We start from the raw sequence: 23,103 nt of genomic DNA on the forward strand, positions 1-23,103 counted from the left end.
TATAAATTCAGATATTATTCTAATATTGCTAAAATCTGTAATATGTCCCCTACAATTGTACTGAATTTGATCTTCCCAATGTGTTAAGGAAAAGTAAATACTACGATTAGGAAAAAAATGGAGGATATACTAACATCTAAGCCAATTTGTTTCTTATCATTCCCACATAGCTTGTTTGCCAAAAATCTCCTCAACCATGGGTTATAATGTTGTCATATGGACATAATGACTCCTAAACCCATGGCCAAAATGAATTCTATTAGAGTAGCTGTTGAGTTGCAGTGAACAAAGGAAGGAAACTATCCCAGCTGTCTCTTCCATGGTGATTCTAAGAGGAGGTGAAAAAGGATGGAAACTATCCCAGCTATCTCCTCCATGATGATTGAAATACCCCAGTATTGCAATTTCTGAATTTCGTAGGTTTTTTTTTGTTCAATTCACCCTAAAACCTGGATTAGGGCTTCTAATTACACTATAAATACTAGTGTTTAGGTCATTTTTCTCAAAAGAAAAACCTAGATCTAAGAGAGGGAGAGAAAAATAGAGAAAGAGAACGGGAGAGAGAAGGAAGAAAGAAAGAAAGAGAGAAGAAGAAAAAAGAGAAGAGTTCCTAGGGAGATTCGACTCATTCGAGAGTACCTGGAGATCGTTTCATCCCCGGATATATTTAATCAAGGTAAGAGGGGTTTTGGTTTTAAATTTTGTACGAGATCATCCCTACATTGTGATTAGAGATTAGGGTTAAGAAAGTAGGATTTTTCCCTATTTCTTTTTTCCGACAAGTTCCGATGGGATTCCGGCGAGCTTTCGGCCTCTTTCGAAGCTCCTCGTTCTAAGCTTTCCAATGAGCCCAGCCACTCCCAATTCCGATGTAAAATGAATGAGTTATAGCTGTTTCAGTGCCAAAATGAGGGAAAAATCGTGTTTTGGGAAAAACCCAGTCCGTGAGGGGGTGGACGTCCGTCTGATATTCGGTTTGGTTCGGGCCGGACGTCTGCGCACTGGTTTTCCCAACGGCAGCTCAAACTTCGGAAAATCGTAACTTGCTCGTTCTCGTCTGATTTCGACGCTCTTGTACTATGCGGATATGCTGAGAATGAGTACTTTCTATTAAAAATAATTCCAAAAATGTTTGAGGACTTTCTAATGGGATTAATTTCATGACACTAAGTGGAACCCTAGTTCAACCTAGCGTTCTTTTCCCGATTAAACACCAAAGAGTGTTCCGTGCCTCTATGATGTTCCATATACCGATCTTAGATACTTATATGATTGTTGAATGATTTATTGATAATAGTTTATTGAAGATCCGAAGTTTGAAAAGTATTGGTTCTTCACACGAGGTAAGTAATACTATATTACTTTAGTTTCGATTATTCCTTCGCCGCTCCTTTCGATTTATGACCTTGCATAAGAATTTGATCAATGTGAAATCCTATGATTAACTCGTCTTCGATTTGAATTGGGTCTATCATGCTTTTGTGTTTTGGTCCATTTGTTTTCCTGTCCCATGATTCTTGTTCCTGTGAATTGTGTATATGATCTTTTGATTACGGATATCCTGTGTTCCTAAAGAATTTTGTTAAGACATGATGAATTACTATACATTTTGTTCTTTGAGCTATGTTTTGACCTATGAATTATCTATTATTATTCCTTTGATGAATTACTAGTTCCCACACCGTGTGCCGTTGTTGTTGTTATTATGTGATCTATTGGATTTTGTCACCTTTGAACTATGGTATACGAACCTTTGGATATCTACTTATATTTAGTGACTCATATGACTTTGGTACCATATTGATTTAGTTAAACATGTGAAAGCTCTGATCTAAGATATACTCCGGTACCTATTGTTCAGTATGTGATTCTTCTTGGAAACCTCTGATCTTTGACCCATGGTGATATGTGAATCCTTTGAATATCTCAATTATGTCCATTGACTTTTTTTGGTTTCAGTTATTTGTGTTTCAACCATATTTCAGTTTCAGTCTCGATATGTGAATTCTATAGGATTTTGTGTGATTCTTGTTATGGTAAAATGATTTATCTCAAGTTGGTTGCATTAGACCTCATATTGAAATTTGTGCCCACTTCACACTCTAGTTTTGTTCTGACTTCTTATTATGTTCTGACCGATTATTCCTATGGCATGCTTAGACCCAGCTAGAGTAGTGCTTTATTACTTATCCGAGCATTAGCTCACCCGTGGTTTATATTTTTCAGATATTGAGGTTTGAATCTTGCAAGAATTTGGAGCCGGAGCGTAGTCTCGCATTGTATTACATTAGTTTTACACTCGCGAGTGAGTATGCATCCTTAGACAACATTGATAGACATTGATATTCTAGTTTTATATTGACTGTCGCTCTGATAGTTGCCTGGGTTTATTTTGGATACGTGATTGTATTGCTTTTGATATCGAAATGCCTTGCATGCTTGTAGGGTTCGCCGTGCAGATTTGCGGCGTTGTCTCGTGCCCAGCCTGGATCTCGGGTCGGGGGTGTGAAAATGATTCTAAGGGGGAGGTGTACAAGGACATGCCACCAGGTTATTCAGTTTACGGGGAGAAGGATAAATTTTGCAAGATAAAAGAATCCGTCTACAGTCTTAAGCAACCGCGTAGGGTATCAATCAACAAGTTTGGAAAGGCCATGATGGAGATAGAGTTTGAGTAAGGTTGAAAAGTCAGTCTTCCTAAGATTAGGTATATCATTATTATTTTAGTGTACAGTCTCAAGCAACCGCGTAGGGTATGGATCAACAAGTTTGGAAAGGCCATGATGGAGATAGAGTTTGAGTAAGGTTGAAAAGTCAGTCTTCCTAAGATAAGGTATATCATTATTGTTTTAGTGTATATTGACGGTGACTCTTATAGCAAGGAAGATACAAACTCGAGGTTGAGTTTCCACACTTGGGGTACTGATGCAATACACATAGAGGATCAATTCTGGTTTGAGTTTGAGAATCCAAAGAAGGGTGGAATCAAGCAACATGGCAGCATGTTAGAGGGGATGTCTTTTTTAACTTAAATGCTATTCTTATCTTTTGTTTTATTTTCTGGTCATGTGACTTTTTAAGTGACGATATGACTTCATCAAGGGTAGCCTAGCCAGTTCTAGTCATTTTGTTTTAGGTCTAATTTGTAGGCCTTGGATTAGAATTAAAATGAGGGTCGAGATCTATTTTTGTTGAGCAACCCTAATTCTCTTATATTAAAATCATTTAGCCATGTATGTAGCAGATCTGATATAAAATATGAAGCCTTAGCTTGTTCTTGCAGCCTGCTTTTCTATCCTTTGTCACTTGGGATTGTGGTGTTAGATAATCTTTTAGCTTAACTCCGGTTCTCTAATTTTTTCCTGCTGAGATTTTGTTTATTTCATCCCATCTGATTGAATAAATCTAAAAGGATAACTTCTAACAACTGTGAGAGGATAAGTTAGATGAATGAATTAAAATTTTGATAAGTACTACAATTAATTGAAGTTCATTCTTATACTAGAAAACCTAAAACGACAAGATTGCATCCAGAAATAATACACTTAAATTTTTTTATATTTTGTCGTAGGTACATTGGGTTTAGTCAAGACACCTACCTAATTTATTTCAGAAAGAACTAAAATCAAGCGTATTCTAGCCCCTATAATCATCAGATATAATCTCTAAAATGTCACTGATAATGGATATGTGTGTGTGTGTGTGTGTGTGTGTGTGTGTGAGAGAGAGAGAGAGAGAGAGAGAGAGAGAGAGAGAGAGAGTTCTGATGCTCAATTCATGTAAATTGCAGTGCAGATAAGGAATGAAATATAAATTGGATAAAATATATTGAAAATAGATACAGACCACATCTATGTTAGAACCTTGCTTGCAGTGCAGATAAGGAATGAAATATAAATTGGATAAAATATATTGAAAATAGATACAGACCACATCTATGTTAGAACCTTGCTTACCGGGAAGAGTTGCAAAACAACCCATGAAAAGAAAAGTGCACCAAGAAGAGAAGAAAAATCCAGTCTAAGCTTAGTTGCAGGTTTCGGCATTTCCTTAACAAAATCAAATACCATCTTTACACCACTACCTCTAAAGAATTGAAGGTAGGCATTTGAGGCCTGCATATATAAGAAAAAGCACGCCGTCACTGTAGACTTTTAAAAGCAGCAAAAAAACAAAATACATCCATGCAAAATAAAATAAAATGATCATATGTAACTTAGGGAAGCCTAACTCCGCAGTAGAAAGACTGACTTTTAATTTGAAAAAGAAAATCTGTCGTATGGAAATCAAGTCTAGCTGTGTGGACTGCAGCATAGTTAAAATAAATTATGGTTTAAGTGAGATCGTAAATGTTGAATAACATGTAAGGGTAGATTAGGCATTAGACATAGATTAGAGGGTATTATTGTCTTTGTACTCATGTTGCCCTAGATGGGATATACATCATATTCATGAGAAGCTCCCTAGTGGAGAGTCTCCATCCTTCATTACTCTTCTTCTTCCTCTCTTCTAACCCTAGACTTTATTTTTAACAGTAAAGAATGTTCAAATTACCAATAAAGTTAAATCTTATCTACATAGTCGAAATGGTAAGCAAAAAGATATCTACCGTGTCAAAGCCAAGCAGTAAGGCAAAGTATAAGGTATTGACTGGAAGGAATTACAAGCATATTTGGATAAAATTCCCCATGAGCAAAACTATAGTGCACCAAGGGTGGGCTAGAAAAAAATATTGTCAAGAAAGAAGTGTAACTAATTTTATTGCTAATCATGTTTCTTAAGAATGAATGAAACAAATTGAGTTAATTATAACTTCTGAAGGAAAAAATATTAGGATATATTGTCATGCCTCATCTAGAAAGAATCTAATTGCTGACAGCAGAGCAAAGAAAATTCCTGATTGAGATACAAAGCCTCAACCAATTGAGCTATAGGCCCAACCCCTAAGAGACAGGGTTGCAACACGAGGACTTCCCAAGAGGTCACCCATCATCGTACTACTCTCACCCTGAATAAGGTTTGCTATATCTTGATGAAACTGGTAAACCAAAGCAATATCATTCAAGAGAGAATATGTTTTGAATGCAGTGTCCCAATCATCAATTATTGTCCATAGAAATAACAACCCTCTAATGATACTAGGCTGCATCGAATGCAATAACCCCTACATAACGGTGAGGTTTTCTAATTCCCATTTTTCATAACTGGGTGTCTTTCTTTGATCTAACTATTAATGCATCCTAATTTGGATTTTCTATGAATTACATGTGAAATGTAGTATGTGCTAAGTTATTAGACAAGCACGACAACATGTCACAAAGTGTTCGATATTGTCAAACCATTATAGGTGGTTTTTTTGCTTTGTGATGTTTTTTAGTGTGTATTTGTGCTTATTCTAGCACTTCATGAAGCTTCATCTTAAATGTCTGTTAGAAGGTGTATTGCATACCCTAAGGGCATAGTGGTCTTTGTATGTTCTCTTTATATATAAATACTAACGTAAGGGGGAGAAAACCCTAACTTCCTCCTTTTCTCTCTAATCTCTTCTCCTCTCAACATGGTATCAGAGCCCTAGGGGTTTTTGTGCCCTAGGGACCAATGGAGAAGCTCCCCCTCTCCTTCTCTCCTCCCTCCCTCCATCACGCTCCTCCTTCTTCTCCTTCTTCTCGCCCACCCTTCCCACTCGCCCCAGCCAATTTTATTTTATTTTATTTTTTTTCCGCCCCTGCTCCTCGTCCTCCTCCCTCGCTCTCTCTCTCTTCCACCCCAATCTCTTCCTCTTTCTTCCCATTTTCACCCTTCCCTTCCTTTCCCTCATTAAAACCCTCATTTTTCCCTACTAATCCCATTTCCTATCCCTCATGAAACCTTAAATCCCAAACCCTCCCAACCTAAGTTCTAACCCTCTTTCTCTCTATGGTCTAAATTTCTTCCGCCCGCAGCGGGAGGAGGAGCCTCAGTAGCCTCAGGAGCCTGTAGTGAAGATGAGGGATCACAAACAGGAATAGTCTCAGGAACTAATACAGGAGGGGAGAGGAGAGGAGCCGGAAGGGTGGGGAGGGGAAGAGGAAGGTCCGAGTCAGGAACTGTGGAAGGATTCTCATGAGAAGATACAAAGTAGGACTCGGACTCGAAGAATGTGACATTGGCAGACACAAAGGACCGACGCAGGCGAGGACTGTAATAGTGATAATCTTTCTGGGTACGGGAGTACCCAAGAAAGATGCATCGTTCAGCCCGAGGGTCTAGCTTATCAAAGCCAGGACCAAGGTGGTGAACAAAACACACACACCCAAAGACCCTAGGGGTGATAGGAAAGGGGTCATGACCAGGGTAAAACACATCAAAGGGGGAAGAGCCACCAAGAACCGAGGATGGAAGCCGGTTGGCAAGGTGGCATGCAGTAAGAACAGCATCACCCCAATAGCTCTTGGGAACTCGCATCTGAAAAAGAAGAGAACGAGCCCCATCAAGTAAAGAGCGCATCTTCCTTTCAGCCACACCATTCTGCTGAGAGGTGTGAGCACAGGAAGACTGGTGGAGAATACCCCGACTGGAAAGAAAATCCTGGAACCCATGGGTAGTGGAGAAATATTCTCTAGCATTATCCGTGCGCAAGCATTTGAGGGTACAATCAAACTGATTTGTAACCTCAGAATGAAAAGTACGAAAAGCAGAGAAAACCTCAGAACGATCGTGAAGCAAATACATCCAAGTCATGCGAGAATAGTCATCAATGAAAACAACAAAATATCTATATCCAAAAATAAAGGAGTTCTCAGGGGACCCCATACATTAGAGTGCACTAAAGCAAAAGGGTGCGAGGCCCGACTAACAAGCCTAGAGGGAAAAGACACACGATGGTGTTTTCCAAGTTCACAGGCCTCGCACTGAAAAGACTGAATAGGAACAGAAACTATAGAGGTGCGCCGTAAGCGCTCAATGCATGGATGACCAAGGCGGCAGTGCCACTGGTAGGCATCGACAGAACTGTGTAAAATGGTGTACGGGGGGGACCTCCATCCAGACGATACAACCTACCTCACGTCATTTACCAATCGTCCTCCCAGTCGCAAGATCCTGTAATAAGCAATAAGATGGATAAAATGAGACATAGCAGTTAAGATATTTAGTGAGCTGACTGACTGAAAGTAAGTTAAAGGGAGACTGGGGAACACAAATCACAGAGGAGAGGGTAAGACCAGGGTAGGGAAAGGTACTCCCTGTACCATAAATGGGAGTAGTACGACCATCAGTGAGGGTCATAGACTGAGAGGAAAGAGGGTGAAAAGACCTGAGTGATGATAGAGTACCTGTCACATGGTTTGAGGCTCCCGAATCAATGATCCAGGAGCTCGAGCTACTGAGAAGAGAGGCAGGAGTGCTACCTGGCTGTGCAAAGCCAGCACTGGGAGGATGGGCGGCCAAGCGTAGGCGCTGGAGCTCATCATAGTCGGCCTGAGTGAAAGACGGTACAGCTGGGCTGGAGCCGGAGGAAGATGCTCGAGGATCAGAGTCTTCCAGAGTAGAAAGGTGCGCTGATCGCCCGAACTGAGATGACGGCGGGGGACGACGCTCAGGATGTAGCACATAACAGGTCTCATCACGGTGGCCCTCGCGCCGGCAATGTGTACAATATGGACGAGGTCGACCACCATATCCCCTGCCACTAGAGAAATCAGTACCCATGGTACGCCCGCCACGGCTAGAGTCACGGCCACGGCCTCGGCCAAACATCCCACCACCACGGACAGGACGATCTCCTACTGCATATGCCGCGGTAGCATGACCATCAAAAACAGCAGGAGTAAGAGAGGATCCACCTAGACACTGTTGTGCCCGCTGATAGACCGCCTCGAGGGAAGGCATAGTGCCAGAACCATAAATCTGCTCACCCTATTTCCTCTGTTATTTCATATGATTCTCTCACCCCGATGTTTCGGAGTTTTGTTTCCTCTTTGTCCTTTGTTTCTTTGCCACAGTCTTTACCAGCTGCACTTGATCATTCGAGATGGCGTGCGGCCATGGATCTTGAGATGGAGGCCCTCCAGGCCAATAAGACATGGGAGTTAGTTCCTCTTCCTCCTGGGGCTCGACCAGTTGGTTGTCGCTGGGTTTATGCCGTCAAACACTTACTTGACGGTACTATTGAGCGCCTTAAGGCGCGGTTGGTGGCAAAAGGCTATACTCAGACCTTTGGTGTTGATTATTTAGAGACTTTTTCGCCGGTCGCTAAGATTCCGTCTGTTCGTGTTCTTCTATCTCTTGCAGTTACACATGACTGGCCTCTGCATCAGTTAGATGTCAAGAATGCCTTTTTACATGGTGAGCTTACTGAGGAGGTGTATATGGAGCAACCTCCTGGGTATGTTGCTCAGGGGGCGATGTCCTCCTCAGTATGTCGGTTGCGGAAGTCTATATACGGTCTCAAGCAGTCTCCTAGAGCCTGGTTTGGACGATTCAGTGATGCTATCATGCACTATGGCATGAAGCAATGTGCAGTTGATCACTCCGTCTTCAGTTCTCATTCCACTACTGGTTGTGTGCTATTGATAGTATATGTCGATGACATCATCATTACAGGCAGTGATTCAGAGGGGATACGCAGGTTGAAAACCTTCTTGCAGAACGAGTTTTCAACCAAAGATTTGGGTCGTCTCAGATACTTTCTTAGCATTGAGGTTGCATATTCTACTAGAGGTCTCTCCCTCTCACAGACGAAATATGTACTAGATCTTCTTGAGGAGACAGGTCACCTTGGAGTGAAACCTGTGTCTGCTCCCATGGACCCAAATGGGAAACTTCTTCCAGAAGAAGGAGATTTATTAGATGACCCTGGCAGATATAGGGGGCTGGTGGGTAAGCTCATATATCTTACAGTCACTCGTCCAGATATATCATTTGCTGTTGGCTCAGTCAGCCAACATATGAGCTCACCCCGTACTTCTCACTGGGCAGCAGTGATTCAGATTCTTCGCTACTTGAAAGAAGCACCAGGGAAATGACTCTTATTCAAGAAGCATGGTCATACCCGGGTAGAAGGCTTCTGTGATGCAGACTGGGCAGGATCTCCAGCAGATAGGAGATCTACCACTGGATATTGCACCTTTGTTGGTGGCAATCTAGTGTCGTGGAAAAGTAAGAAGCAAGACATAGTCTCCAAGTCGAGTGCCGAATTAGAGTATCGTGCTATGTCTCATATCAGCGAGGAGCTTATTTGGTTACGTTCTCTCCTTTCAGAGATTGGTTTCTCTTCATCTGCTCCAGCTCAGCTGTATTGTGACAATCAAGCTGCATTTCATATAGCTACCAATCCGGTCTTTCATGAGAGAACCAAGCATATAGAGGTTGATTGCCACTTCATTCGCCATAGGATACAAAGAGGCGAGATTCATGTTTCTTTCACGAGATCTACTGATCAATTAGCAGATGTGTTCACAAAGTCCTTAAGCTATACAAAATTGAGTGACATATGTAACAAGCTTGGAATGTACAATATATACATTCCAGCTTGAGGGGGAGTGTTAGAAGGTGTATTGCATAGCCTAAGGGCATAGTGGTCTTTGTATGTTCTCTTTATATATAAATACTAACGTAAGGGGGAGAAAACCCTAACTTCTTCCTTTTCTCTCTAATCTCTTCTCCTCTCAACAATGTCCATTATTTGCATATGTTTTCACATATTTCCGTGATTTTATATGATTTCCACCAAATTTTTCATCTGAAATCGACATGTTTCTCTTTTCGTCACAGCCGAAACACATACCGAAATCGAAACCTGAAACTGTGGTGGGTACTTCCATGGGTCTGATGTTGACTCGAACCAATCGCAAAACAGTTGGATGATTGATTCTCAATCATGATCCTGTACATAACATATAGATAGAGCCCAAGAAAATTCATAGAATTTTTCTGAAGTTGTTCTCCATGAATTTTCATAGAAACAATGAAAATAGGGCTACTGCACAATTAGAATAGTCTCAAAAAATTGATCAGGTCCATCATAACTCATTGAACTCCTATAAGATCACTCACAAGTCACACCTTTTTTTATAGGTAAGCTTTGATTGAACCTCTGACCTCAGGGTTAAAGAACATGGTCTTTACCAATTGAACTAGAGGCTCAACCACTTCTTGACAAATTTATCTACAGGTTAATTTTACATATTTGGAGAGAGAGAGGTTTGAAATTTTGGTTTTGGTTTTGGTTTTGGCCACAGCCAAATGAAATTTTGGTGGAAATTTCGGTGTAAATCTTAAATTTTTGGCCGAAAATTTTAAAATTTCAGTATAAATTTCGGTTTTGGATTTCGGCCGAAATTTCAAACCATAGGAGAGAGACAAACATGGCAGCAGAAGCTCTTTCAAAAAACTCATTTCCTATACATCATAGTTGTAATTCTCAACCTTCTCTTCAATGTGAGCTTAAGATGATTACCATTTATGATTTCAATGGGGTCTGCTCCATGACGTCATTCTTATCCTTTTTTCCCAATAAATCTGGTAGGGGTGCACCTGAACCCATATTGCCTACCAAAAATAACTAGTGCCATTAGGGCCATCTATGATGGGTCCTGTCTTAATAACATGAAGTATAGACAACTTAAATAAAGGAATTGCATTGAAACTATGGTATAAATCTAACTTGAACTCTTTAACACAAACCATTATGTTTCAACATGTTCCAGATTGCTGACATCAACCGCACAGAAAATAAACAGTTCTGTGAAACAACCAATTACTCCAAAAGCTTAAGCTGTTGGAGATAGAGTTATTTAATCTTGTATACTTTAACAAGTTCTGGAGGTGAATCCTTTCAAAATGCAGAGGTAAGATAGTCTTTCAATACATATCAGTTGCATATGACTGATTATCTTTGAAATTGATCGATGAAAGAACTTATTTGTGGACACTGATAGCATGAAAGCTCTGAATAGAGAATAATTGAAATTGTGTTTATTAGTTTAAATTCTAGAAAGAGAACTGCAATATCTTTGCATTCTGCCACCAACCTTGACCCTACAACTCTGAGACTATGGCAATTATTGTCTCAAAACAAGAGAACTGCAATATCTGTTTTCTTTTTTGGCTCTACGATGATACAAAGACAAGGACAGAGAAAGGAGAGAGAATGACTTTAAGAGAGAAGAATATGAGAAGTATTTTCGTATGGGTTAGGTTGCACCTCACGAAAATTATTCTATATTAATAAATCTCCTTATTTCTCAAGCAAATCTCCAAGGATGAGGGCAGAAACAAGATGAAAGTCACTGAAATCTGAGCGGACAGCTTCTAGCCATTTGGGAAAATATGACGATCAGGGACGTCTTTAAAAGCCGTCGGCCTCCTCCTGCGGCGGCAGTTGTGTCTAGGTTCCCAGGGGATTCCCTTATTTGCTCCTGCGGCTTTTACCTGGACCTCACAGTGGTTCACTTCCAAAATTTCCTTGAAGTAGGATATCCTGCTCTGGAAGTATTTGAATCCTTGGGGATCCTTAATCTCTGCTGTCGGAAAACTCTCAGTTTGTTTGGGCAAGTTGTCGACCTGAATAGGTCTCAGTGGGCTCCTCCCAAAATCCATTCAGGGTCCTTGGGTAGCATTGAGGGCATGGAGACTAGAGCGAGACGACTGGATTTCGGGGCCGGAAGAATCCCTGGCCGAAGAGCCTCTAAATTTAACTGTCGATTACCTTCTAATGGCAGTGACTGGATGTGTCTGAAATGCCAATACAGAAACTTTGGATCGAGAAATGCATGTAGAAAATGTTCAGATCTCAAACCCAAATTGGCCCCAGCCATGGTTTGGAGGCCTAAAGTCGGATCTTCTCAGGCTGATATTCATGCTGACCCTTTAGCCCTTGAGACCCCAATTACATTGGTAGAGGAATGAAAGAAATATTTAAAGAGATGCCTCATTGGGAGCTTGAAATCTGTATCCTGGTCGCTGGAAGATGTGTGGGAATGGGCTGAAAGATGCTGGGGCTTGCTGGAGCTACAGAAGCCTTTCTCTATTAACTCAGTAGATATCATTTTTTGTTTTAAGTCAGAAGCCCAGGCGACTGCAATCCTCAGGCGTGGAGGTGACCTTTTGGGAGGACTTCTCTCTTCCCTTCAGCCTTGGTTCCCGGCTTATAATACGGGAGCTAGAACCATTAGGATCAGATTTTATGATAGCCCTCTTCACGCCTGGTCAACGTCAACTGTGGAGTATCATGGGCAACATCTGGGCCAGGTGATCCAGACCCAGCTCTTTGGTAATCACGACCACTGCATGTCTTTCGCATCAGCATTGGTCTTAACTCCCTTGTGGAAAACTATCCCCTCATCCACTAATCTAAGAGTGGAGTCCAGCATTTATTCTGTTGGAGTTAAGATGATTTCTGATGATAGCATTAATAGTTCGGAAGTATCAGCTATACGGGAATCAAGCAGTAAAGATAATTTGGACGTTTGTGAGGGCCCTGAACAGGCTTCCGATGTCCAGTTGCCGGCGATGGATGCCTCACCGGAAAAGGTGACAAGCACTAATCTCGATACCTGTGACTCTTCCAAGGAGCCGTTGGTGGATCCCGATTTGAATTTTGAATATCCCAAGCTTACCGCCACCAACTCGCCTAGAATGTCAGAGAGCATGAAAGCTGCTGTGATGGGAAAGTGGGATCAGGCCGAAAGTGGATCGGCACGGAAAACATTAAATGTAATACCTCGTGGCGAGAAAGGAAAAGCTTCTCGAAAAGATGTTGCTAACAGTTGTATATTGATTTCGGCAAAGGAGAAAAAGGCCCTAAAGATAAAAACTAGATTTAATAGTGATAATAAAAACTCTAAGGATAAGCGTCTATGTACAGGAAAAGTTAGCGCACATCGTAGAAGTACTAACCCGAAAATACATATACTAGCTACTCGAGGTGGTCTTTCAGTGTTTACAAGAAAATTGAAAGGTATTGTTAGGAAAGAAAATCATAGGAGACTAGTTGTTGAATCTCATAAGCTCCTTCAAAATTTCACCACTTCACCAGCTATGTCAGGAAAGAAATTAGCTCAGGGTGGAAATTCTCTGCCTGCCCAGGGCTTTTCGTATGAGGATGGAGATATTGAATTGTTGAAAAATCTCCGCTATAACGAAAAGCTTGCTAGGAAGGAATCATCCACTCCTTGTGAGACTTCTCTTAGCCCGCTAAAAAAGCGTTGGGCCCAGCTAAAGAAAAACTCATCCACCATCAACATTCTTTATCTTAATTCTGAATCGACTAGCGATAAGGAATTGCACTTACCCCTTCTTGATCTCCCCATGTTGAGTAAAGTTCTAGAAAAGGAAAGGCGTACCCGGTGGCGCCTTTGGGAGGAGTAAAGAAAAATTGTTATCAGTAACCCGGAAATCAATCAATCCAACTTGAATCCTGAGGTAGCCGTTGCCTCAGCCATCTCAGGACGGATTGAAGATTTGCGAGCTAAGGGGATCCAAACTTCTAAGGACCCTAAAGGTAAGGCAAAACAGGTTAATGATAGCTCTGAAGATTCAAGGAGTAGGGGATCGTGCTTGGAAGAATTCAATGACTTGTTGTCGATGGGGGATGTATTTGGGATTACATAAGAGGAAGACTTTGGGGCAACCAAAAACATGTTTCTCACAATGAAAGCAAGAGATAAGGAAGAAAAGAAGGCAAAAGAAAAAGAAATTGAAAAGAAGTGTTAGAAATGAGATTAGGGTTAGAGAAGAGAGGAAGAAGAAGAGGAGTGAAGGATGGAGAGACTCCACTAGGGAGCTCTACACACATACAATGTATATATAGGCCCAAATAGGGCAAGTGAGTACAAAGACTACAATACCCTCTATACTAGAGGTAATGACTAAACTACCCTACAACATGTTATTCAACACTCCCCCTCAAGCTGGAGTGTATATACTTGGGAACTCCGGCTTGGTACAAAGGAGATTACAACCACAACTAAAAATAACAAAAAGTACAATAAGCCCATACACACATCCAGCTTGGTATAACACTCCTCAAGCTGGTGTGGTATATACATAATGAAAAGCATAAACAAAAGATAAAGGCCACCATGAACAATATCGAGATCTACAGAGTACGGCCATCAAAAAGAGCAGCTCCCCCTGAGGTAGCACAACGGCGAGAGTAGTCATAACCGGGTCTCCCCCTGAATGAGAACCCAGCAATAAGTCTAGAACCATGAAGGATCGAACTGTGCACCTCGGCAGGGGAATAACAACAATCCATCGATGGGGAAACCAACCAACCATGAAGTATCGAATTGTGCACCTCGCCTGAAGATAAGAAGAAGAGAACCAACCAACGATGGGGAAACCATCGTCTGGTGACAAGGTCGACGGCATGAACATCGTCGCCTGAAGATAAGAAGAAAAGGAATGAGAAGATAACTAACCAACGATGGGGACACCATCGTCTGGAGACAAGGTTGACGGCATGAACATCGTCGCCTGAAAAGGAGCCGACCAACAATGGAGACATCATCGCCCAGAAAAAGAGAGGTCGACGGAAAAATACCGTCGCTTGTAAGAGAGCCGACCAACGATGGATATGGAAACCATCGTCCGGAAAAGAGAGGATAAGATATAAAGCCGAGAAGACATCAAGACTGACTAGGGAGAACACTAAACAAGAACATAAAAGAAGCACAACAATGCTCCCCCTCGGGTGAGAACCATGAGCCCAAAGATAACAACAAGACATGAGAAGAAAAGAAAACAACAAGGCAAGAAAGCAAAATTCCTTAAAGAAAAGACAACATAAAGATGATACACCACGAAAAGGACAACCCGAAAACAATACGAAGGAAAAGACAATGACAACAATAACAACACTCTCCCTCAAGAAAAGACAATAAAGTGGACAACACTCCTAAAGAAAAGACACAAAGAACTATATGACAACACTCCCCCTCAAGTTGAAGGTCAAATACTTTCAACTTGCAACTAAAAAAAACGAAGCCAAACAAGGCAACACTCTTCTCTCGGACATTTCATCGAACACTTGATGTGCGCTTTGAAGAAGACAAAGAAACAAAGAGAAGAAAGGCACAACACCTCTGTTAGACATTTGAGCAAACACTTGGTGTGCGCCTTGAAGAACTACATAAAAGACATAAAAAACAATACAAGATAATGCTCCTCCTCAAGTTGAGGCCTTCAACTTGAAATGAAAAGAAGACTTTCAAGGCACAAAACCCCTTTGAGAGATTTTATCAAACACTTGGTGGGCACCTTGGAGAGGAAGACAAAAGACATGAAACACAACAAATATAGACGGAGAAAAACAAAGATGAGAATGAAGGACAAGAAGACAATACTCCATATGAAAACCCAAATGAGAGAGAGTAAATACGGCAGAGGAAAATGGGTTTACCGAGAGAGAAATGACGACACACACACACAAAAATACCGAGAGAGATTTTAAGGGTTTGAAACAAAAAATAGAGAAATACGAGAGAGACAATAGGGAAGAGAGTTCTTAGGGAAGATTTGAGGAGAAACTATAGGGAGATAAAGAGAGGCAAACGAGATACGAGAGAGATACGAGAGAAAGAGATGAACGGCGTGGACGGAGATAGACTCTTCTTCTTTCCTTCTTGAAGGATCAGCCCATTGGCTCTGATACCATGTTAGAAATGAGATTAGGGTTAGAGAAGAGAGGAAGAAGAAGAGGAGTGAAGGATGGAGAGACTCCACTAGGGAGCTCTACACACATACAATGTATATATAGGCCCAAATAGGGCAAGTGAGTACAAAGACTACAACACCCTCTATACTAGAGGTAATGACTAAACTACCCTACAACATGTTATTCAACAAGAAGATTGGAGGATGTTTAAATAATTTAGCTTCAGAGGTGAGTATTGACGTTCCCCTCAATAAAGTGCTTGAGGGGGAATTCAGTATTGATTTAGATGGTGGCTCTGGTTGAAACTATAGGACTTGGGTTGTAGGATGGTAGTGAGTAAATTCCCTTCAGAATCTTTCAAGATTTATATTGTTTAAAAGCAGTGTGTTTGCTGGTCGTTATCCAGAAGTTTTTGATTTCCAATAGCCATAGCTTGAGAGATTCGTTCTTTCGCTTAGGTTTCTAATCTGGATTCTCTAGTTCTGCTATTTTTCTTGAAATTCTGGGTTAGATATAGAGTCTTAGATCTTTAGGATGCAAGTCTTGTAGGCTTAGAAACTTGAAGCATTGGTAGTCTTCAGAAATTTCGGTTTACCGACAATCTCAAGAAGTATTTACTTAGGAAAATTAGATTTATGTGCAATCCAAAAAGGTACAGGTGAAAGGTTTGAGGAAAGGAATAGAGGAAAGGATAATGTACAGATTAGAATTATGTGCAGTTTAAGAAATATGTGCAGTATAATAGAGGAAAGGAATAGTTGGTCTTTTTGTAATTTATTCTGGCTACTTTTGAATTGGCTTCGCGTATGCCCGTGCCAATTCACCTTAATATTTTGTATTGCAGGATGGGACTTCTGGTCCCTAATGCTATTTGAATATTAATGAAATTTGTCATCTTTCAAAAAAAAGAGAACTGCAATATCTAAACTACAATGGGCTATATTTATACTGTTGGGGAGAAGAAAGAGGAGAAAAGAGTGAGTTGGGGTATGCTCCCCCTCACTTATGTATTTATATAAAGAGCAACGTTTTAAATTTCGGTCTCGGCCACCAGTCGAAATCATGTAAAAATTATGATAATGGTTTCTTTTCTTTTTTTAATTACGACCGAAATGTCTAAAATTTCGGTGTGAATTTCGGCGATTTCAGTTGAAATTTCGGCTATTTCGGTGGAAATTTCATAAATTTCGGTCGACATTTTTAAAATTTTGGTGGAAATTTTGTAAAAATGGCTAAAAATGAAATTTCAACCGAAATTTTACTGACCTTTCCTCAAAATTTGGAATTTCGGTGAAATTTCTTCACCGAAATCTTGTAAAGAAACGACTTCATGTAAATTTTGTTTTGGTCGTGGCCGAAATAGAAATATTTCGGCCATTTTGTTTCATTTCGGCCAAGATTTAAAACCATGATAAAGAGAGAACATAACAATGACCACTATGCCCTTCGGCATCTACATTGCACACACATACATCTGACACTCCCCCTCAAGTTGGAATGTATATATCAAACATTCCTAGATTGTTACAAATGTCATTCAACTTCCCTTCGCATAATGGCTTGGTCAACATATCCGCCAGTTGATCCATAGATCTAGTAAACACTGTGCATTTCTCTCCCTTTTGAATTCTATGGCAGATGAAGTGGTAATCTACCTCAATGTGATTAGTCCTTTCATGGAAGAGCGGACTTGTGGCAATATGGATTGCAGCCTTATTCTCACAATATAACTGAGAAGGAGAGGAAGGAGGAAAGCCGATCTATGATAAAAGGGAGCGTAACCAAATGAGTTCTCCACTTGTGTGTGCCATGGATCTATATTCGGCTTCTGCACTGGATTTAGCTATAATCTTGTTTCTTACTTCGCCATCACACCAGGTTACCTCCTGTAAAGGTGCAATATCACGTGGTAGATCTCCTATCAGCTGGAGACATAGTTGTCAACCCGTGATTTCACTCGTGACTCGATTTCTTAATTTTATGACTCGTAACTCAACTCGGCTCGTGACTCGTAAGAGTTTTCGACAAGAACAAAAATTTAGTTGAAAAATATAATTATATATCAAAAGATGAAGCATGTAAAAAATATAGATATAGCACTAAAACAAAAATAAAAATAACTATATGATTGTAAGTTGCATGCACAAAAATAAGTAAGTTCTGGTTGGAACTTAATCTTGCGTGAAAAGCCTTTCTTGCTTCAAAATTGTATCCACCCATGATTTATGGTATGGTTGGAGGGAGATTTGTGGTGGTTCAGGCCAGGAAACCAAGATTGTCCAAGACTAGGAGCCCTATTCTTGAAGCTAAAGTTTGACAGGTCTAGCATAGGGAACCCTACTGTTGCCGGAATTGGGGCAGTCTTGAGGGATGAATTTGGAGCTATGAATTGGGCTTTTGCGGATCCCATTGGAGTCACAGACACTAATGAAGCCGAAGTGCATGCTATCTACCAAGGAATAAGGTATCTTGAGAATGGAGATTTGAACAAGTTAGTAGTAGAAGGAGACTCGATCAATGTGATAATGTAGCTTAGTGGCTCTCATTCCTTCCCATGGAGAAGTGTCTCTTTCTTCATTGAGATCCAAGACAAGGTGGGGGACGCATCGATTTCTTTTCATCATGTCAGGCAGTCAGCTAATGATGTGGCCAACAGTTTAGCTAGAGATGGTGTCTCTAGGGAGAGAGTTGAGCTATTTGACTTGATTCCTCCTTGACCCTTGTAGTGGGGCTTGTTCCTGTCTTTCTTTTTCTGTCTCTTTATTTGTATAGACCTCCTCGATCTTTTTTTTTTCCAATTTAATGCAATTGCCTACCATTCAAAAAAATAATAATAATTAAGTTCTAAGTTCCAACTTCCAAGTTTTCAACCATCAAAACAAGAAAGCCCAGGCCCAGCGACTCAACTTGACTCGTAAGAGTCTTAGTTTTTTTACTCGACTCGGAGCTACTCGTAAGAGTCACCAGACGACTCATAAGAGTCTTCAACAGAGGCGAGTTGCCCATGCGACTCGACTCGAGAGTTGACTCGTACGACTCGTAAGAGTTTGACAACTATGGCTGGAGATCCTGCCCAATCGGCATCTGTGAACCCTTCTATTTTATGGTGACCATACTTCTTAAACAACAAGCCTCTTCCTAGAGCCCCTTTTAAGTACCTAACAATTTGAAGCACTGCAGCCCAATGTGAAGTACGAGGTGAGCTCATATATAGGCTGACAACTCCAACAACAAATGATATGTCTGGACGAGTAACTGTGAGATATATGAGCTTACCAACTAACCTCATGTACCTGCCAGGGTCATCTAATAGGTCTCCTTCTTCTGAACAGAGTTTCACATTTGGATCCATGGGTACAGGGGCAGGTTTCACTCCAAGATAACATATCTCTTCAAGCAAGTCTAATAAGTATTTCCTCTAGGAGAGAGATTCCTCTGGTGGACTAGGCTACCTCAATGTCAAGAAAGTACCTAAGATGGCCCAGATCTTTGGTGGAAAAATCTTTCTACAAGGTCTTTAGTTGTTTCTATATCCCCACTGAATCACTCCCAATAATGATAATATCATCAACATACACTATCAATAGAACACAACCAGTCGCAAACTGATCATTGAAGACAGAGAGATCAACTACACATTGCTTCATGCCAAAACGCACGACAGCATCACTAAATCTCCCAAACCATGCTCTAGAAAACTGCTTTAAGCCATAGATAGATCTCTTCAAGCGACACACTGAGGAGGACATATCCCCCTGAGCAACATACCTACGTGGTTGCTTCATATAAACCTCCTCAGTAAGCTCACCATGAAGAAAGGCATTCTTAACATCTAACTGGTGCAGGGGCCACCATCGGTCGACAGCGGAGGAGATGAGAACTTGAACAGCAGGGATCATTGCTACAGGAGAGAACGTCTCTGTGTAATCAATGCCAAATGTTTAAGGATAACCTTTGACAACCAAGCGCTCCTTAAGGTGCTCAACAGTCCCATCAGGTAAGTGTTGGACTGCATAAACCCAACGACAGCCGACGGGCCAAGCACCAACAGGAAGAGGGACCAAATCCCAAGTATGAAGGACCTGAAGGGCCTCCATCTCAAGATCCATAGCCACACGCCAACCTGGATGATCAAGAGCCTTTGACACTAACTATGGCACAGAGATAGAAGACAAAGAAGACACAAAACTATGGAACATAGGAGTGAGAGAATCATATGAAACAACAGAGGAAATAGGATGAACAATATTATGAGAGCGAGTGCGAGAAGCAATGGGAGAATCTATAGTAACACCTGGAGAGAGAGAAGTAGGTACCTGAGAAGTGGTGGTCATGATCTCCGGCTGGGATGGTGACGACGCAGGCGAAGGGTGATGGGCTGCAGATTTCAGTCGTCGCTGATATGTCTTTGTAGGACCTGGAGGAGGAGCCTCAGGTACCTGTAATGAAGAAGAGGGCTCACAAACAAAAAGAATCTCATGTACATGTAAAGGATGAGGCGGGAGAGGGAGATACTACAGGATCGGGAAGAAGGAACAGGGGGCAGGATATCCGAGTCAAGAACTGCGAGACTACCCTCCTCAAGAGTGATAAAGTAAGACTTGGACTCAAAAAAGATGACATCAGCAGAGACAAAGGACCTACGGAAGCGAGGACTGTAACACCGATAACCTTTCTAGGTCCTAGAATAGCCAAGAAAGACACATTGTTCAGCTCGAGGGTCCAATTTATCTAGGTCAGGACCAAGGTTATGGACAAAGCACACACAACCAAAGACCTGAGGCGTGAGAGGAAAAGGGTCATGCTAGGGATGTAACACAGCGAGGAAGGGAGCCGATTGGAGAGGAAGCATATGGTGAGGATGGCATCACCCCAATAGATCTTAGGGAACTGCATTGGAATGAGAAGAGTGCGGACTCCATCGAGTAAAGATCTCAACTTCTGCTCAGCTACACCACTTTGTTGGGAGGTGTGAGCACAGGAAGATTGGTGCAGGATGCCGATGCCATGAGTAGAGAGAAAATCATGAAAGCCATTAGAATTTGAAAACTACTCTGGGGCTTTATCAGAGCGCAAACATTTTATGGTGCAAGCAAATTGATTTGTAACTTCGGCATGAAAGGTGCGAAAAGCAGAGAAAACCATAGAGCGGTCTTGAAGTAAATAAAGCCAAGTCATGCGAGAAAAATCATCAATGAAGACAATGAAATTTCTGTATAAAAAAAGAGAGGTAGTCCGCGTTGGAGCCCATACATCCGAGTGCACTAAATCAGAATGGTGTGAGGCCCGACTAATAATCCTAGAAGGAAATGACACATGATGGTATTTTCCAAATTTACAGGCCTCACACTGAAAAGGCATAAGAGGGGAAGACAATGGATGTCCGCCGCAGGCGCTTGAGACAAGGATGACCAAGGTGGTAGTGCCAGTGATACGGTCAATGGAGCTGTGCAAAATGGCACTAGAAGGGCCACAATCTAGACGATAAAGCCCATCCACCTCACGGCCAGAGCCAATCATCCTCTAAGTCGAGAGATCCTGAAACAAATAATAAGACGAATAAAACAAGACAGAGTGGTGAAGATGTTTAGTAAAATGACTAACAGAAAGTAAGCTAAATGGGGACTTGGGAACACATAGGACAGAGGATAAGGCAAGGCCAGGGTGGGGTGAGATGCTCCTAATACCAAAGATGGGAGTAGTACTCCCACCAGCAAGAGTAATAGACTAAGAGGAAAGGGGGCGAAGCGAACTAAGGAGTCAAGAGGTACCTGTCATATGGTTCGATGCTCCAAAATCAATAATAAAGAAACCATCAGCAGGGGTGGCTGCGCTGTGCTGGGAAGAAGATGCCGAGGGATCTGAAATGTCAGGAGCAGAAAGATGTGTTGATCGGCCAAAGTGAGTCTTAGGAGGCAGACACAGCTCGAGATGCAGAGCCCAACAGGTGTCAAGATGATGTCCCTCCCGCCGACAATGAGAACAATAGGGGCAGGGATGGCCACCTTTACCACGGCCTCCAGCAAAATCCCGGCGAGCACCACGTCCACTACTTCCAAAATCACACCTACGACCACGACCAAAGGAACCACCACCACAGGTAGCACGCTCACCAGTACCATAGGCCGCTTTAGCAGAGCCATCAACATGGACAACATGCAGAGAATCAGCAACAAGGCACTGTTGGTCTCGTAAATATACCTCCTAGAGGGAAAGCATAGAACCAGAACCAAAGATCTACTATCAGAGATGCAGGAACTCAGGGCCCAATGTCTCGAGAAAGTGAACGATGCGAAGCTGATCCCGCTATTGTGCGGCAATCGGCAAATTAGTCTTGTGGGGTATGAAGACATCCAACTGCTAATAGTGTGAGACAAACTGACTGTAGTATATGGAAAGAGGAGTGTCACCACACTGGAGATGCATCCGTTGTGAATATGTGACACAAATGCGAGCGAGGTTGCCAACTCCAGAATAGAGAACAATTGTATGGTCCCAAATCCGTTTGGAGGTCGGAAGGTGCATCATGGTGCCTGTAATCTGAGTGGTCATGAGAATAAGAGCATCATCTTGTTCCCACTTCCCATAAGTGGGATCAGCGGCAGAGGGAGGATCATGACGGATGAGATAGACCCGACCCTTAGCAATGAGGTAGGTCTCCACAGCTACCTTCCAATTCAGGTAATTGGACCCATCTAGTTTTAGATGAAGAGGGGGCGTCGTAGGGGGTAGAGGGACAAAGGCCTCAGAAGCCGGCCTGAGAGAGTGATCCTCAATGATGGGAGAATCCATGGAGAGAAAAAGAGAATAATAACCTCAACAACAACTACGGCAAGGAGGAAGAGCCACTAGAGGGGCCCAAGAAAGAGAGTGTGGCACTGATGAAGAGCAAGATACTAATGAGACATGGGAAGGCCTCAAAGGCACAAATAGAATCGGAGCCGCGGATAAAGTAAAGAACAACCAAAGAGGATCTAGACCATGAGAAATAAAGTGAACTAGATTAGGGTTTTTACCCAAGGAGAGGGATAGAGAAGGGAAAGTAGAAGAGAGAGAGAGAGAGAGAGAGAGAGAGAGAGAGAGAGAGATGGAGTGGGGGTCTAGGATTGCCGGAAAGGAAAGGGAGGAGAGGCGAGGGTGAGGGGTTGTCGGAAGTGTGTGTGTGTGTGTGGGGGGGGGGGGGGGGGGGGGGGGTCTCGCGGGTGGAGGGAGTCGCGAGAGGGTACGATGGGAGTGGGGGGGTCTCGCCCGCGGGAGGTCGGGGTGGGGAGTGGGGGGCGGCGGGAGAAGAAGAAGAAGAGAGAGAAAAAAAGAGGAAAAAAATGGAGGGTTTGAAGAGGAAGAAAAAGAAGATGGTCTTCTACGGTGTTCTCTAGGTGATGCACTCCAAATCGTAGAAGAAAGAGGAGAAAAGAGTGAGTTGGGGTATGCTCGCCCTCACTTATGTATTTATATAAAGAGAG

At 42.1% G+C, this 23,103-nt stretch overlaps 1 protein-coding gene across 1 annotated transcript in view; it reads right to left on the reverse strand.

Moving 5' to 3' along the window:
• The window catches only part of LOC143885489 (ABC transporter A family member 7-like), a 37,028-nt gene that overhangs the window by 6,962 nt on the left and 6,963 nt on the right, over window positions 1-23,103 (reverse strand). Inside the window, exon 7 of the mRNA XM_077389698.1 lies at window positions 3,957-4,115. Coding sequence (XP_077245813.1) covers window positions 3,957-4,115 — 159 coding nt within the window. The remainder of the gene's footprint in view (window positions 1-3,956; window positions 4,116-23,103) is intronic.

This window comes from Tasmannia lanceolata, unplaced genomic scaffold (assembly GCF_043159265.1).
Source record: "Tasmannia lanceolata isolate RefF3 unplaced genomic scaffold, GAP_Taslan_0.1 ptg000008l, whole genome shotgun sequence".
Classification (NCBI taxonomy): domain Eukaryota; kingdom Viridiplantae; phylum Streptophyta; class Magnoliopsida; order Canellales; family Winteraceae; genus Tasmannia; species Tasmannia lanceolata.